Source organism: Peromyscus californicus, unplaced genomic scaffold (assembly GCF_007827085.1).
Source record: "Peromyscus californicus insignis strain IS unplaced genomic scaffold, ASM782708v3 Scaffold_4__1_contigs__length_199733344, whole genome shotgun sequence".
In the NCBI taxonomy this organism is placed as follows: domain Eukaryota; kingdom Metazoa; phylum Chordata; class Mammalia; order Rodentia; family Cricetidae; genus Peromyscus; species Peromyscus californicus.
The window spans coordinates 146,070,244-146,089,110 of record NW_026294562.1 but is presented as its reverse complement, the minus strand read 5'-3'; the positions used below and the strand labels follow the sequence as shown (position 1 = coordinate 146,089,110).

Sequence of the window (18,867 nt, the reverse complement as noted above, 5' to 3'; positions counted from 1 at the left end):
TCCTCCCTCTGCCTCTTGCTCCCTTTCACTGTCTTGGTTTCTGTGGTTGCTCCAGTTTCCTGGTACTACCTATGGTAATGTCTACCTTTTTATTCTCGATCTGATCATGTATATCTTATTGCTTTTTCCTTGGCCAATCCTGCTGGTCATTTGTTGGTTTTGTTATTCGTTTACTAAGCAGTTTTTGTCTTTGTTGATCACTAATTGGATTTCTTTTCTGTTTTTTTTTTTTTTTTTTTCTGGTGTGTGTGTGTGTTCCTTCACATATGCTTTTAGTGGCACACTTCGCTGGCTTTTCTTCTAAATTTGTGATAACCATTCCATAGCTATTACTTTCAGTCTTTGCATTTCTTGTTTGGTTTTTCAAGACAGGGTTTCTCTGTGTAGTTTTGGTGCCTGTCCTGGAACTCACTCTCTAGACCAGGCTGTCCTTGAACTCACAGAGATCTGCCTGCCTCTGCCTCCCGAGTGCTGGGATTAAAGGCGTCCACCACTACTGCCTGGCTGTCTTTGCATTTCTAATGTACATAGTCAAAGCTTAGCCTCACTTTTAGCCTTTACTCAGTGCTTTCATTTTTATTCTGATGTCATTACCATGTGCTTTTTAGTTTATTTTGCTTATTTTACATGTATGGGTGTTTTGCCTGCATGCATGTCTGTGTACCACTTGTGTGCCTCTTGCTCATGGAGGACAGAAGAGGACATTGGACTTGGAACTGGAGTTACAGATGGTTGGGAGTCACTATGGGAAAAGAAGCCAGTGCTCTTAACTGCTGAGCCATCTCTCCAGCCCCTGCCCTATACACTTTTTTAAAGTAAAAGTTTCTCTTTTTTTTTATTTTTTCTGTTTCAATCAGAAAAGCATAAAGTCCTCAAATAGTTCTCTGGCATGAACACATGGGAACCCTACATGTGATTTCGGGGAAATGTATAGCCCCTATGGAACTATCACAGAGTCAGAATTCATGCAGTTGGCTTCATTTTTTTCTAGGCTCTTTCCACATATATTAAGTCAATGTCCCATTGTTTAACAGGTGGGACTTAATATACAAACCCTTGTAACTTCTTTTTCCTTCTGGTTATGTTCATATTTGCCTTTTGAATGTGTACGTCTGCATTTGAAGTCCATCAGGGATGGACATGATGGACAGGGTGTCCATCAGATATACTGCTGTCCTCAGGATACTCATGGTGGGATGAGTTGAGGTCAGTTCCAGGTAGGCACAGAACATACTCAGTCTTCTGCTGTGGGGAAGCTGCTGATTGGACAGGTAGCCTTGGACTGGAAAGGAAGGAAGCCGAGGGAAGATCTGTGAGTGAGAGAGACTTCCCAGACAGTGATGGACTGCCTCCTGTCCCCCTTGAGCCACTGAAAGCTGTATCCTTACAGGTGATCGCCATGATCAAAGGCCTGCAGGTGCTGATGGGCAGGATGGAGAGTGTGTTCAATCATGCCATCAGGCACACTGTTTATGCTGCACTGCAAGACTTCTCCCAGGTGACCCTCCGAGAACCACTGCGCCAGGCCATCAAGAAGAAAAAGAATGTTATCCAGAGGTCAGCCTCCCACACTCATCCTTCACAGCCCCAAAGCAATGGATGGAGCTTAGGTTCAGACAGTGAACTACGTTCATAAGAGGGCTCAGTGCATTTATCTTCAACTCCTGCTCATATTTCTGATGAATTACATAGAATGTGGTGGGTCCAATTAATAACCCGAGCAACAGTAATTAGTTTCCTAGTGAGTATTAAGGAGTTTAGAGACCCAGAGTCAAGAGAACATTCCAGTCACCAGGTATTCAGGGCTATAAGGTCCCACACTCTAGGTCATCTTTAGCAATTTTCTTTTAGACTATCCTCTAAGTCTGGCAAAAGTGACCTAGATATGGTAAGTCTTAGAGATCTTGAGAGTTTGTTTTTTTATAATTTAATTTAATTCTACATATCAGCCAAGGATTCCCTTGTTCTCCGCCCCCCCCTTCCTCCCAGCCCACCCCCCCATTCCCATCTCCTCCAGGGCAAAAACTCCCCTGAGGATTGAGTTCAACCTGGTAGATTCAGTCCAGGCAGGTCCAGTCAAGAGAGTTTTTAATGTAAGTTTTATATATAAGTTTACTTTCAAAGAAACGTGTAAATGAAACCTACCAGAGTTCAGGAATGTATAGTGTTGTTTTGCTTTACAGTTACCTAAGATAATATGGTTTTTAACATTAACAAAATTCTATACTGTGTATACATTCTAATTATAAAGTCTAAAATCTAAGATACCCCAAAAACTGAGGGAGAGAGAGAGAGAGAGCGAGAGAGAGAGAGCGCGCGAGCATATACACACCAGTATATACAGGCATGTGTATGTGGTGTTAGGGTATCAACATGGGTCCTTGAGCATACTAGACGTATTCTACCACTGAATCCTAAAAGTCTAAAACTTTTAAAATGACAATAAAATGACGTAGTAGAAAATTGCCTCTTGAATTAGATAATTTTATATGCAAAATTATTTTAAATAATATATAAAATTGTCATCTGGCTATGTGTGTAATTTGTATATAAAATTAGTATCCTATTTAGACTTGTATCTTATCCCCCAAGAAAATTTACGTGTATTCAAATATTCCCAACCCCAGTCAGATGTGAAGCCTGAAACCCTTACTGTTCCAGCCTTTCTGATAACAATTTTGTTGGAGGCACATTAGGTATAGAAGTACTTGCTGAAGGGGTGTAGCGGCGGCAGTGTGGCCATCACAGCGGCCAAGGTTTGGTCAGCGCTGAATACCGCGGGTATATGGCCGCGGCGGCGGAAGAATCATGAGTCGTGGTTACCTTTTTAGAGCTTTATTAGGAGGAAGGAGAGAGAGAGACAGAGAGACTGTGCAGAGGGGACATACAGAGAGAATACGGAGAGAGAACACGTGGGAGGGCACATCCGCTTTTTAGGCTGGGACGCTGTCACAGGCTGATGATGTAATAAGGACAGAATCCTTACACTTGCCCTTGACAAAAACCAGACCTGTCCCTCCAGCCAGAGAATCTATAGAATTATAGAATGCATACTGTATTTTGGGTTTTTGTTTTGTTATGTTTTGGATTTTGGTTTTTAAAGACAGGGTTTCTCTGTGTAGCCCTGGCTGTCTGGAACTCACTCTGCAGACCAGGCTGGCCTTGAACTCAGAGGTCTGCCTGCCTGTGCCTCCCAAGTGCTAGGATTAAAGGCACACACCACTCAGCTATACATTGAGTTTTATCTAGAGCTTTTCACATGAGGTTACCAGAGTCAACATAAGATGTCTCTAGTCCTTCTACCCGACCCCAGCCTGTTAGTAGTGGGGTTACATTTCCAGTGAGTCGAGATGCATGTCCAATCTTCCTAGTCCTGTTGACCTGCAGGAATGATTGGCCACAGCCAGGTAGAGCTCTGCTGTCTGTGGGCTTTTGAGAGTCCTGTTCTCCTTGCCCTGACTTGGCTACCTGGCTTGTGTTCATGACGTTAAACCTTGTTTCCTGGTGTATTGGTGCAAACTCCCGTCTTTTGGGACTAGTAGCACTTCAAAGAATGCAGTTTTTGTAAGTTTCATATGAACTAGACTCTTACCGTGTTACTTCAGCCAGAGTAGTTTCTCTGTGCATTGGTTGTTGTTAGGTGAAGAGATGCTATGATTGCAGAGATCCCCATCTGATGTCTCGATGGGCTGTTTAGTGTTCTGCAGGCCATCAGGAAGACTGTGTGTGACTGGGAGACTGGGCACGAACCCTTCAACGACCCAGCTCTGCGGGGCGAGAAGGACCCTAAGAGTGGCTTTGACATCAAGGTGCCACGCCGTGCTGTGGGACCCTCCAGTACACAGGTTCTCATCATCTTTGTCCTAGAACTGTGCTAAGGGAGGTAGGGGAAGTGGGAGGCAGATGAAGCAGGACTGAAATAGTGGTGCCATTGTCTGCTCAGGCAAATCCTGTTCTGCCTGGGGCTCTTCTTCTCTTCTATACCTTGCCCAAGTGAATCTGAAACCTTAACTGAGACATTCCTGTGAGTATCTGGTTTGTTCATTTAACCGCAGAAGTCATGTGATGCCATTTCTAGATGCCTACATTTGCATATTTATACTGTGTTTCCTTTTTGCTTTTTGGAGACAGAGTCTCATGTAGCCTAGGCTGGCCTCAATCTTCTGAGCATACTGCCTCCACCTCCTGAGTGCTGAGATTACGCGATGGTCCTCCACACCCAGCACCGCTTTTATATTTTTAAAGAAGAGGGTCTTAATAACCATGGCTGGCCTGGTGCTCGCTGCATATCTCAGGGTTAGCCTCAGACGCATAGGCAGTCTTCCTGTTTCGGCCTTGTAGAATTGCAGGCACCTGCCAGCAGCACGTCTATGTTTCTCTATCCATGTTTAAATGTATGATTGTAATTTCCATGTTAAATCTATATATCGAGTGTTCCTAAAAATGAAATGTTGCTCTCCTATGTCGTGGTCTAAAGCTGCTGTTGGTGCTTTCTCTTCCGATGTATGTAGGCCTTCCTTGAGGTGCTTGTCACTGGCTCACACTCCGTTTTATATGCTCCTCTGCTTTGGAACCTGTCCTTCTTACACGTCTCTCCTAGAGGCTTCATAATCTCTGTCACTCCTCTAGAAAGGTACCAGCAAAGCACATGGCTGGGTCTGTGTGTAACCTCTTGAAGATCAGGAGGAAGGCTCTTGGCCATTCTTGGGGTCTGTGTGAGGCATAGCACTGCCCTCCGCTCTTCCATTCCATTCGCCTGTCCCTGTGTCCCCCTCACCCAGACCTGTGCATCATGTGACTAACGGCTCTCTCCCGCTTCTCCTTCCCTGTCTGTCCGTGTCTAGCTCTACCTGGTGCGCACTATGGCTGAGTCCTTGAGCTCTGCCGAGCTGCTGAGGCAGCTCAAGTCTCTGGGCATGGAAAGGCTCTTGCATGTGGTAAACGCGTTTCTGAGGCAGTCGTACACCTATCCACCTCTTTTAACCTTTGGTGGTAAGACATCGTTTGTTTTTCTTGTTGATGCTTATGGCATGGAGGTGAGCTGCTCCTCTACACAAGCAGCAGCATCTTGGCTATGTGGATACCCCGGGCCCTCTGGACAGCCTGTCTGTGGCAGGCTGATTGCGGGCATGGGACTTAGTCAAGGTGTAGTGGAGCAGTTCTTCTTCTGCAGATTTTCCCATTTGATGTAACTAATGTACCGTTTATATTTTTTTCCCTACAAATATCTCCTTGGATAATACAGCTTTACATGGTGAGAACTATGCTAGAGTCCCTCATTGCAGACAAAAGTGGTTCCAAGAAAACCTTGAGAAGTAGCCTTGAGGGGCCCACCATATTGGACATAGAAAAATTTCATCGAGAGTCATTCTTCTACACCCACTTGATAAATTTCAGTGGTAAGAGACAGTGCTGACCAGAATCCGGCCTGGCATGCTCTAACCCTGCTAACACCACCTGGGACGCTTCTGCCTACCTGACCATTCTCCCGCTCATCTCTTCATGCACCCACATGGTGCCACGTCCTAACCTTTGTGGTGGTGGCCAGACATCCTGGAGATCCCCCAGGTCCCTTGCCATCCCTAGCCTCTGCCATGGCCTCTGTAGCACATGGCCCTTAGCAGGACAGGGACTTCAGGGCTTTGGTTGGCCCTGCCATCTGAACACAAAAATCAGGATCACAAAACAGGGAAATGTAACCTCTTACCTGGATCAAGATCCAGACATTGATAAGTAGAAGAAATGGCCCCTCTGGCCCCCACTGCCCAGGTAGCAAAAGTGCTCCGAGATAGTCACGTCACCATTTTGGTGACACCCTGCCATCTTGACCTGGCACCGGTGGGTGCTTTCTACCCTCTGTGTCTGCCCGTAGCCTCATCAAGCTATTCATGGGTTCCGCTTAGAGCGGGAGGCCTCTGTGTCCTGCCTGGGGGCTGCAGGCAGGGAAGTAAATAGTAATACTGTTGCTGTTAGCTCTGAGAACAGAAAACAACTCTTCATTGTTTTAAATCTGTTTCTAGTTTTGTATTGGTTTAAACCACTCCCTAATGTGCATGTAATGTGACATCCTAGACACTGGTGTTTGTCCTGCATAAAGGGAAATACAGGTTGAGTATCCTTCATCTGAAATGGTTGGAACCAGAAATGCTTCAGATTATGAGTCTTTTTTGGAGGGAAGGGGTATATGTGTATACACACACACACACACACACACACACACACTGTGAGAGAGAGATCTGGGGAGTGGGATCCAAGTATAAATACAGTTTCTGATTTTTATATACGTCATGCACACAGTCTGATGATTAAGCAGTCGTATGTTGCATAACCACATCACAATCAGTTGCAGATGTTGCCTGTTGATGTTACAGTCATTTTACTGTGTCAGCATCTGAGCACACTCTGATTGTCACACGGTCTTAGAGTGTGACCCTGTCACTAAACACAGCAATTCTATATCATATTCTTTGTGTGTCTGCATTTGGATTTCATCCCAGTGCATGAGATGGGAATGTGGAATGTTTCACTCACAACATCACATTGTACCTAAGAATTCTGAGATCTCGGAGCATTCAGGATTTCTGGCTTTCAGATTAGGGATGTTAAATCTGTGGTCCTGTTTTCACTTCTCCTTTTCAAAAGGACACCGTCCCCTGATCTGCCAGGAAGGGTTCCTGAGGTCCCTGATGGCAGGACGACACTGGGTACTCAGAAGGTGTGGGGTCCTCACTGTACTTACACCACACCCATGTTAGTCTTGTCTCTCATGGGAAATGTCTGGTGACCCCTTCCTGCTTGCATCCATGCTGCATGGCTGGGAGCTAAGCATCGAGGAGCCACATCCTGTGTGTAATACCTCTCGTTTCCTCTGGACGAAGTCGTTTGCTGCTCCTGAGCGATAACCTGCTGTCATTTGAATCCTTCAAGAAACACTGCAGCAGTGCTGTGACCTCTCACAGCTGTGGTTCCGAGAGTTCTTCCTGGAGCTGACCATGGGCAGGAGGATCCAGTTCCCCATTGAGATGTCCATGCCCTGGATTCTGACTGACCACATCCTAGAGACCAAGGAGGCATCCATGATGGAGTGAGTATCCTCTGAGTTTAACCCTGAGGCCTTTACACTTACTTGCATATAACTTCCAACATTCATTAAGGATGAAAATTGAGAAAAAAAAATACTGAATACTGATATCAATAAAAGACTTTAAACCACACCATGAAGAAGATAAAGTCATGGATGGCCTTTGGGTAGTCTTGGTGTATCGTTCCTATGGGAAAAGGTGCCTGCCTTTCTCTGACCTGGTTGGTGATAATGTAGTAATCCCATAGGATTCAGCTTCGTACAAGAACACCGTTTACCATGTAAAGTAAGCAATTGGTTTCTTCACTTGAAAGTTAAATTTCCAAGAGTAGGCAGCTGTGGGGGTCACAGGTCATCGGCTTAGGAGGCTGGGGAGTGACCGGTGTCCATCCTTTACAGGTATGTCCTCTACTCCCTGGATCTGTACAATGACAGCGCACACTATGCACTCACCAGGTTCAACAAGCAGTTTCTCTATGATGAAATCGAGGCAGAGGTAAGGGACCGGCAGCCGTAGCTCCTCTTATTAGATACCTTTTCAGTTTTACTTTTCACCCTGAGTATTCAAAAAATGAAACTTTAAATGCAGAATGTTTTAAGTAGTGAAATTCACTTTTTGTTATGAGCCTTTCTGACGTCACCTTCCTCTGTATGTACATCAGAAAATGGTATAGTGTGCTTTTCCACCAAACAGTAAGCAATTTCTGCATCCCTATCTGTCTGTTTGGGGGTGCTCAATTCACTAACTCCCCCCCTTTAAAATTTCATTAGTTTTTTTAAATTTAGAGGTAATCAAATAGTACTTTGCTGAACTTTCTGGTACACACACTTTTGTTCACATTGGGCTAGTTTACTCTTAGGTGCTCCCCACCACCCTGACACATACACACACACACACCCTCTCTGTAGCCCAGGTTAAGCACAGACCCATAACAAGCTTCCTGCCTCAGCTTTCTGAGAACTGGGATTACATGAGTAATTCATCATACCTGACTATCGGGTTTTTTCAGAACACATGCTCATAGGTAGAATCGTCAGGTTAGCACACACATACAACTGAGGGACTGTCTCTCATTCTTTAGCTTAAGACATCATTTCCTGTATCTGGGCAGCTCCACCTCCTCACAGACACATCTCACAGTGTTTCTTCAGGGATGATGTCATGATACCCAGACAATGCAGGATGCGTGGACACAGACTTGCCCTCTCGGTTCAATCTGCAGGTTCTGGGCCTCCCTGCCTCTGAGAGCACACGTTTTCTTTTCTTTTTTTATATTAATTGTATTGATTTAACATTCATGATATTATGTCCTGATACTATCCATTTGTGGGGTTTTTCCATCTCACAAAACAGAGACTCTGTACTTAGGAAATCATTGCTCTATATTCCTTTCTTCTCCATCTTGAGATAATGTCTAATCTGTCTCTATAAATTTGTATATTCTGTAGTAATACAATTCTATAGTATTTGTCATTTTTTTTTTGAAACACATTTTCTTTATGGTTCTGAAGAATGACGCTAACCCTGTCTTTAGGTGAGACTATAGGTTCCAGGGTGTTTCTTTGACAGTCAAATGCCAAGTGCACCTATTTTGCTTCAGAAAGAACATGGAGCATCCTCCCAGACAGCAGCTCCTAAAAACCCAGGTGACTTAGGCATGGTACACATTACCTCCCCTTGGGCAGATGGTCCATATTCCTTTGAATTTGAGAGGATGCAGTGTTATGCTCCCTCAGTAAGAGTCTTCTTGTTTTGTTAGTTGTTTGGAGACATGGTCTTCCATAACTTACACTGCTCGAGATCCCTATGTAGCCTAGGCTAGCAATGAGCATTTTTATTCTTCCTGGAACTCTGTAGACCAGGCTGGCCTCAAACTCAGAGATCTGCCTGCCTCTGCTTCCTGAGTGCTGGGATTAAAAATGTTTGCTACCACCTGACTGGTTGTTTCTCTTCCTCCTCCTCCTCCTCCTCCTCCTCTTCCTTCTCCCCTTCTTCTTTTATAATCAGTTTTATTGGCATTTCCACTGCATGTTGTGCTGGGTTTCACAAGGGTAGTTTTCTCAAGTATGTCTTGTACTTTGAACATGCTCACCTTCACCTTGAACTTCCGATCCTCTTCCTTCAGCTTTGTAGGTGCTATGACAGAAATGTGCTAACCATGCCTGATTTTTCTCAATAGTGTTCTAATCCAACTTTTTATGCTGGCATGGTGGTCATGCCTGGCACACTTTATGTGCCATGTTGGAAAACAAGGTCATTGCTACTTTTTCTTTTCTAATAAGAGCCTCAACTTGTGGTTTGGAGCTAGATATAGTGGCACATGTTGCTTATAATCCCAGGATCCAGGAAACTGAGCCTTGAGGATCTTGAATTCTGAGTTAGTTTGAGCTACATAAAGAATCGACCCTTGCTTAAAACAACAACAAAATAAGCAAAGAAAAAACCAGAAACATTTGTTTTTGAGTTATTAATTGATCTTGATTTCAGGAGTGGAGGTCTAACATGTTTTGCTTTTTGCCAGGTGAATCTATGTTTTGACCAATTTGTTTACAAACTGGCAGACCAGATATTTGCATATTACAAGGTTATGGCAGGAAGGTAAGTGTGTGATTTGCAATTCTCACGCAGAATCTTGATTTGATGGAATAGTTCTGTTAAAATTCAGTATGTGACAAATATCCTGTCTCCTGCACCAGTTTGCTTCTTGACAAACGGTTACGATCAGAATGCAAAAATCAGGGAGCCACGATCCACCTGCCCCCGTCAAACCGCTACGAGACGCTGCTGAAGCAGAGGCACGTGCAGGTGAGCTGATGACTCTCCACAAGAGTGCTTGGAAACGACGGGCTTCTTTCAGAGCTCACTAGACTTCTGTAGGTGACATGGCATATGAATGCCCCAGTGAAGTGTTAAGGTGTTCTGTTTCTCCTTCTCTACCCCGCCCCCCCAGGGTCTCACTGTGTTGCCCAGGCTAGTCTTTCTAGTCTTTTTGTTGTTGAGATTATGTCTTAATTGCTTTCCTGTTGCTATAAGAAGACACCAAGGCAACCTAGAGAAGACAGCATTGATTCGGGGCTTATGGTTTCAGAGGGTTAGAATTTATGACCATCAGGGTGGGGGACACAGTGGCAGGCATGATACTGGAGTAAGAACTGAGAGCCCACATCTGGAGACACAACCACAAGGCAGAGAGAGAATGGCACAAGTCTTTTGAAACCTCAGAGCCCTCCCCCAGTAACACACTTCTTCTAATACAGCCACACCCAATCCTTTCCAAACAGTTCCTCCAGGGACTTAAGTATTCAAGCACATGAACCCATGGGGACCATTATCAGTCAGAGTACCACAGATTATAATATAATTGCATCACTTCCCCCCTTCCCTTTCCTCTTTCCAAAGCCTCTCTGAAATACCCCCTCCCCTTGCTCTCTTTCAAATTCATTTCCTCTTTTTCTTGTTGTTTTTCACACACACACACACACACACACACACAAATTTTTTTTATATCTTGTCTTGGGTGTTTTATGTTGCTGCTTGTTTGTTTTTTGTTGTTTATAAGATCTTTGTGTTTTCGTTCTTTTTTATATTTCTTTCTTTGCATTTGGAGAGGGCATCGTGGTGTGTGTGTGTGGAGGTCAGAGGACAATTTGCATGAGTCTCTTACTTCTTTCTATTACTTGGGTCCCAGGGGTTGAACAAGGTGTCAGGAGTGGCCATAGGTGCCTTTACCACTGACCCATCCCGCCAGGCTGAGTTTATTCTTCACCTTGATATCTCTCACCCTCCCTCTTCCTCTAGCTGCTCGGGAGATCCATCGATCTCAATCGTCTGATTACGCAGCGTGTCTCAGCAGCCATGTACAAATCTCTAGAACTGGCAATTGGACGATTTGAAAGTGAAGATTTGACATCAGTAGTCGTAAGTACTAGAACTAATTTGTTTTCCTCTCTGTTGATGAGTTGAACTAATAGTAGGTCAGTTCTTGTACAGACAACAAAAGATGGGAACTAATTGATCTTGGACTATGTCAAGTATCATTTTATTACCTACTCTTAGTATTTTTAATTCACATTAATGTAAAAGAGAAAATAATCCTGGTCTTGAATAAATCATACCTACTGAGGACCAGGATAGAAATCTATAAACTCCTGAATAGATTAAAAGGAAGTATTTGTATATGTTTTATTATAAAACGTTGTATTAGATGATTTTGTCCAACTGTAGGCTAATGTAAGTGTTTTGGCATATGGAAGGTACATTGGCCTAAGCAATGATAATGTTCAAAAGGTTAGGTATTGTAAATTCACTCACCACCTCCTGGTATTTCTGCTTGCAGTTGCTTTATCAGGATGCATCTCCATTGTAAGTCAAGGAATATCTATATAATATGAGTATATTACTTGGGAAAACTGACCCAAAGTGGCCAATACCAGCTAGATTGTGTGCAGGTGTTAGCGACAGGGCTTCGGGCTTAGATGGTACATTGACAGTAGTGTTAGGTAGTGATTTGTCCAAATTGCCTTTTGCCCAAGGGAGGTGGTGGCTTGAGGGTTGTAGTGAATATGTTGAAGTGACCATAGAAAAGGAAAGACCAGGGCACATGGGTATAACCGGAGAAGGGGCAGAGCTCAAGTTGAGGAACAGATTCTGGTAACCTAACAAAAGCCCTATTTCATGTGGTTTTGGCTCACATCTTGGTTGCCACCTCAGTGCAGTCTTTCCCTGTCTGTATCTCCCCATATGTTAGACCTCCCAGGTGGAGATTGCAGACTGCAGGTAAATGTCTCCTTCCTGTGTGGCCCATCTCTCTTCTCACACCCCTGCTTCTGTGCTCCCATAGGAGCTAGATGGCCTCTTAGAAATCAATCGTATGACACACAAGCTGATGAGCAAGTACCTTACACTAGACAGCTTTGATGCCATGTTCCGGGAAGCCAACCACAATGTGTCTGCACCTTATGGAAGAATTACCCTCCATGTTTTCTGGGAGCTGAACTATGACTTCTTGCCCAACTACTGCTATAATGGCTCCACCAACCGGTAAGTAAGTCATTAGCCTCACAGACATGTGTGCATAGCCCTGTCCAGATGCCTCTACAATGGCTGGTCACAGGCACTGACTTCCATAGACTTCCCCTTTCACTCTCTGCCTCCTCTTTCCCCTGTGATTTCTCATGTTCTGGACTCGCAGACCCTGTCTGTTTCTTCTATTTACAGCCTTAAACCAGCACTTGGGCAGATAGTCATGGCTTTGCATATGGAAATAGAATGACTGGTCAAAGGCTGGAGCCTGAGGCAGGAGAGCCAGGGTTCTACCAGAACAGTTAGTTGTGACTGTAGACACAATCTCATGTTATCCATTAGAAATGGCTGCTGGAACTGTACTACCTACTTCTAAGTCTCCCTGATGTCAGAATGTGGCAGGTGATTGTGCTTCTTGTGTTTGCATCTGAATGTGGTGGGCTGTGAGAGTGTGGGTCAGTTAGATGCCTTCCTTCCCACTTCATTTTGTTGTGTCAATGAGAATGAAGTAGCCAGTTTGACGGTAGAGTAGTTGATAGCAGCAGTACCATAAGGTCCACACTGGACAGCAGAATGGAATTTCCTTAGGACCAGTGTGGTCTCTTTGCCAGAAGACTCCCAGCAGCAGGGTATGCTCTTAAGATGGTAAGTCCCACTGTGGGTCCAGTTGACTTCTGTGACTGATTAAGGCAGTTGCTCCTAAGTTTCTCCACTGCGTAGTTACCACTTTTCTGTTTTAATTTTGTAAGTAATTTGGACATCAATAAGTCAGACCTTGTTGGGATCTGACCCACTAGTTTCAGTGTCTGTGACAAATGCCTAACTTAATCTCAGTTGTCCCTGGGTGGTTGGAGGCCAGTAAGTTTCTAATCCCTCTGCAAATATTCATTGGCATTCTGTGTGTTAACATTCTTTTCTTAGTTGATGATTGTAAGTACCATCAGGAATTCCATCTTAGAGTTACTGTCTTCAGTTGAGTTTTATAATCAGCTTTAGGCAGTGAGCACTCTTTTTTTTTTTTTTTTTTTTTTTTTTTGGTTTTTCGAGACAGGGTTTCTCTGTGTAGCTTTGCGTCTTTTCCTGGAACTCACTTGGTAGACCAGGCTGGCCTCGAACTCACAGAGATCCGCCTGGCTCTGCCTCCCGAGTGCTGGGATTAAAGGCATGCGCCACCACCGCCCGGCAAGTGAGCACTCTTTACAATGGTGTCTGTGTGCTTTTTTTGTTTCTACTGTTTCGTAAGTACCACTTTATCTTCTGTACCACAGGATGGTGTGTCTGTGTATTAGGGGTGCTCACTGACACTAGGATGTCACTGTTTTCTAGACCCTTGGGTGATCACAGTAGGGAGTACTTGTATGCTCCCTGTTTTAGGTTTCTGTGGCTGCTGCTAAGTAGAAAGGTGTTCTCTTATAGTCCAAATCAATGTGTCAGCAAGCCACACTTCCTTTTAGACTCTGGGTGGAATCCCTGCTTGCTTCTTGCTAGCTTGTCGTAGCGGCTCTCAGTTGCTGGTCCTCCATGGCTTGTATCATTCCAGGCTTTGCATGTGTAATGACTTGATGTTGTTCTTCTGAATCTCTTTCTTTGACTGTAGCTAGAGTTTTTCTCTCCAGCTCCTGCCAGGCCCACAGTCAGGACAAATCTCTCTCACCCGCCAGTCCCCAACCGAGTAAACACACAGAGACTTACATTGTTTACCAACTGTATGGCCGCAGCGGGCTTTTTGTTAGCTAGTTTTTATATCTTAAATTAACCCATATCTATTAGTCTGAAAGTTGCCACGTGGCTCATGGCTTACCGGTACCTTACATCTCACTTTTCATTGTGGTGGCTGGCAGCGTCTCTCTGCCTTAGCCTTCCACTTCCCAGAATTCTCCTCCCTGTTTGTCCTGCCTGTACTTTCTATCTGGCTACTGGCCAATCAGTGTTTTATTTATTAACCAATCAGAGCAACATATTTAACATACAGAAACATCCCACAGCACTTGACCCTTATTTTCTTCTTGTAAGGACAATAGCTAGATGGGTCAGGGGCCTCACTCTGATCTTATCACCAAGCCCGTCTGTAATGACCAGATTTCTGCCTTCCTTGCTATGGAGAAGGAATTTGAAAGTATCTTTTAGATGGCCACATTTTAACTCATAGTATTCATGTATGCTTGTATTTTATTTCTATACAGTTATCTGTATATTAAAACTGAGTACATTCTGACATCCCTATTTCCAATTCAGTACCACAATGTTCATTTAAATCTTCATTCTGTATTGTTTGAACTTCCTTAAACACGGAGAAAACCCCTTCTTTTCATTATGTCTGCTTGTCTAGTACACAAAACACAGAGTACTTTAAGGATTGCTGGTTCTGACTGCTATGAAACATAAACCTTCCCACTACAGTTGAGCATTTGTTTTCAGTATTTTGGCTTTAGATGAAAGGCAATACTGTGTTAAAGTTATTTTGCATGATGGAGTGACAGGGTCTTTATTCATTCCTTTCCTTTAATAAGAGGAAACTGGACAAACCACACAGGTCACCTATTTTCTACTACTAATCATTTCCTCTTTGTAAAAGAAACATGAGATGTGTCTCCTGGTTGTCCTAGCTTTCTGTCTGGAAGCACATTCTGAACCAAGTATAGAGAGGGTCAGTCAGAGTAGAGCTTGGGAATCCTGCTTGCAGGAGGAAACAGAGTAGACAGAGCAGACAGCTGAAATTTGTAGAGCCAAATATGGAAGAGGTGACACTTTCACAAAGGAAGAGCTGTGGGAACCAGCATGGCTGCATGGTGTTGGGAGCTATAGTCTGAGCAGTTCACGGAGCTTGCAGGATTATGGATCATCTGCTATCCTTGTCAGCAAGAATGTGGACGCTTACTGGGCACCAGACACTACATACAATCAGTGGAGGCCTTAGGAACTACTGCCTGCTTTGCTTTCCCATAGAAACACCATAAACAAATCATTATAAGTCTGCCTGACATGCAGATAGCATAGCAGCTTGCTGCCCCCTCAAAAATCAACACTCTAAAAGATAACAAAACCCATTAAGAAGGTATCACGGTGTCCAGCATCCATTCTGGAATTAGGTATGTCCAGTATCAGAAAAGTCAGTTCATAAAACACAAGTGGTCAGAAGACAAGAGTGTTAATCATTTTAAGTATACGCAAAGATTTAAAGAAAGTCAAACATAACAGAGGTGATGGTTTTATATAAGAGAATGAAATGTATTAAAACTGTAAATAGGGCTGGAGAGATGGCTCAGAAGTTAAGAGCACTGGGTATTCTTCCAGAGGTCCTGAGTTCAATCCCCAGCAACCACATGGTGGCTCACAACCATCTGTAATGAGATCTGGTGCCCTCTACTGGTTTGAAGACATACATGCAGACAGAACACTGTATACACAATAAATAAATCTTTAAAAAAAAAACACAAACAAACCTGTAAATATGATATCGGAAGTGAAAATTCCATTTGCTTAGCTGAATGTTATATTCTGTTTTGCAGAAAGCCAGTGAACTTAAAATCATTACAGTGGGAAATATCTGAACCAAAGCTAGGAGAGGAAAAAAATCGGTGATTGAAGTGAGAATAGACTCAGTAAACTGTGGCATGATGTCACATGTTCTTATAGTTGTAATACATAAGAGGTTATGGTTGGAATGGAAAGAATATTTGAGTTAATAGCCCCAAATGCATACTATATATTAGAATTATAGAATAGACTGGGCAGTGGTGGCACACACCTTTAATCCCAGCACTCAAGAGGAGGCAGGCCCCTGTGAGTTCAAGGCCAGCCTGGTCTACAAAGCAAGTTCCAAATAAGCCAGGACTGTTACACAGAGAAACCCTGTCTTGAAGATTTAAAATAAATAAATAAATAAAAGGAAAAAGAAAAGGAAGAAGAAAAAAGAAAAATAGATGCATGTGTTATGTGCCATATTTAATGTTTTACTAATTACATATATTAATGACATTATTTTGAACATTTTAGTTTTTTACTGTCTTTATACATTCATGTATTTATCTTTGGTGCATGTTTAAGTACATGTGTGCCCTGACATGCTTCAGGAGGTCAGAGAACAATTTCCCGGAGTGTGTTCTCCCCACACCATGTTGGTCCTGTGGATCAGGCATGGCAGTAAGCACTTCTGCCCTCTGGTCCATCCCATGTTTATGGCTGATCTTCACACTAGACAAGGTCGGTTAGGTCCTGCTCTTGAAATCTGACCAGCCTCTTATTCTTTGGGAAAGCACGCCAGAATGTAAGTAGACAAAGGAGAAAAACCTTTTGTAACGAACGACGTGCATCTTATGTTGATGGCTTGTCCTCCTTCAGTGACTGGGGCTTAGAGTTGTCTGTCTTCTGCCCTCTCCTGCCCGGGCTTCATTACAGATAGGTGGAGGTTGATGGGTATGGGCCAGTTCTACAGGTGGGATCTATCCCTACAGTGTGAGCAACCCTGCACTCTTCTGAGCAGCATCCTGATAGAATGTTCTTCCTAGAACAAATGTATGGCCTCTGGTGCATGCCTGTGCTCCCTGTATCCACACAGGTGTCCATAGACACAAATACAGAGGCAGCTGAAGGCACGTGAACATCCAGAGATACCGGCAAGTTGAGTATTGTGTACGCCGCTGCATCAGTTACTCTTCTCTTGCTGTGATAGAGCACCGTGACCAAGGCAGCTTAGAAAAAAGGTTTTCTCTGGGCTTGGAGTTGCAGAGGGTTAAGAGCCCATCACCTTCATAGTGGGAAAGCATGCAGCAGGCAGACATGGCAGCTGGAACAGCAAGCTCAGGACTCACATCTTGAAAAGTGAACTACAGCACACTGGCAATTGTGAGAGACTTTGAAACATCAAAGCCCCACCCCCATTAACGTACTTCCTCAAGCCTGGCCACTCCCTTAAACCTATCCTAAAAGTGCCATTGACTTGGGACCAAGTGTTCAAATACCTGAGAGTATGTGGGACTTTTCTGATACCAACATGCATCAGCACAGTTATACACCATCCTTTTGATTTGTTTTTTTGTTTTTTTGTTTTTGTTTTTTCTAGACAGGGTTTCTCTGTGTAGCTTTGCGCCTTTCCTGGAACTTGCTTTGGAGACCAGGCTGGCCTCGAATTCACAGAGATACGCCTGGCTCTGCCTCCCGAGTGCTGGGATTAAAGGCGTGCGCCACCACGCCCGGCTACACCATCCTTTTGAAAGATTCACACAAAAAGTATTTTTCTGCCGGCTGTGGTGGTACACGCCTTTAATCCCAGCACTCAGGAGGCAGAGGCAGGTGGATCTCTGTGAGTTTGAGGACAGCCAGGGCTACACAGAGTAACCCTGCTCTGAAAAATCAAAAAATAAAAATAAATAAATTAAAAAGTATTTTTCTCCTGAATACTAATTGAGAAGATTTTGCAGCCCACAGTTTACTAGGTTCTGACAGCAGTAGGTGAGAATCTGGCGCCCAACTGCATTCTGCCTGTGAGACACTTGGCCTTGCAGGTTCCTGGCCTCTCAGGTGCACATGCTTTATGGGCTAACTATGGAACAGTACTTCCTTTTTAATTTACTGTGGTATAATGTGAGTTCACCAAGTTCATAGACTTAATTAGCAAACTTATGTGTATATATTTTTTTTATGTGTTTGAGTATTTGCCTGTATGTATGTATGTGTTGTTGCCACATGTGTGCCTAGTTCATTCATGTAAGATCAGAAGCAGGCATTGGGTCCCTTGGAACCGAAATTACAGACAATTGTAAGCCATCATATGGGTCTGGGAACTGAGCCCAACTTTCTGTAAGAGAAGCCAATGCTCTTAACTGCTAAGCTATCTCTCCAGCCCCACGTTTCAACTTTAATTTGAAAGTTTCTGCTTGAAACTTAATCTAGTTTTAAATAGATTAGATACATCATCAAGATGCAGACTCTTGACTGAGTTGTGGAAAAATGTTTTAGTTGGCTTCTTAGCCCAGAACTAGTACTAGTACCCTAAGTACCTGGGATGTCGAAGCTCATGTTGTAGACTACTGTCTTCATCCCATTTCTGGGATGCAGCAAAGCCAAGGATGTGCTCATTACCAGTTATCAAGGATTGCATTAGACTCAAGATGCTAGTAGGCCAGAATCTTTTTGAACCAGGAGACTGTGTTTATAGGTAGGAGGATGTTCCTGTTTCCGTTCATGAGCTTGGATTTACTATTATTTATCTATGGTATTTTAGAGAGAGAGTGTGTGTGTGTGTGTGTGTGTGTGTGTGTGTGTGTGTGTATGTATGTATAATTTTATTCTGTGGGTTTAATTTACTAGGATTTTCCTATTTGATATTATCATTTAACTGGGGAAAAGATTGAAGATATAGAGTAAGAGATTTTTGAAGCTAAATTAAATTTGGTTTTCTTTATTTTCCCCTGTAATCTTCTTGTTTAGGTTTGTTCGGACAGTATTACCATTTTCTCAGGAATTTCAAAGAGACAAACAGCCTAATGCACAGCCCCAGTATTTGCATGGATCCAAGGTAGGTTATTTTCTGTTTGTGTTCCGATAGGTTTCTGTTGCTTTGGTAAGCACCTGACTAAAATTATAAAGGAAGGCGTTTATTCAGCTTACGATTGTAGTCCATCATGAAGAGAAGGCAGAACAGGAAACTGGAGAGGCAGAGACTGATGGAGAGGCCCTGCAGAAACACTGCTCAGCTGTTTTCTTAAGCACCAGGACCACCCCCCAGGAGTGGTACTATCCCACATCAATCATCAGTCATGAA

General features: G+C 43.5%; 1 protein-coding gene across 1 annotated transcript in view; it reads left to right on the top strand.

Annotated features, from left to right (window-relative positions):
- Window positions 1-18,867, top strand: part of Cyfip1 (cytoplasmic FMR1 interacting protein 1) — a 96,529-nt gene that overhangs the window by 58,893 nt on the left and 18,769 nt on the right. The window contains 11 exon segments of the mRNA XM_052762513.1: window positions 1,391-1,557; window positions 3,698-3,845; window positions 4,845-5,166; window positions 5,169-5,399; window positions 6,928-7,084; window positions 7,481-7,577; window positions 9,604-9,680; window positions 9,779-9,887; window positions 10,881-11,000; window positions 11,923-12,122; window positions 18,534-18,621. Of these exon segments, the coding sequence (XP_052618473.1) occupies window positions 1,391-1,557; window positions 3,698-3,845; window positions 4,845-5,166; window positions 5,169-5,399; window positions 6,928-7,084; window positions 7,481-7,577; window positions 9,604-9,680; window positions 9,779-9,887; window positions 10,881-11,000; window positions 11,923-12,122; window positions 18,534-18,621 (1,716 nt within the window).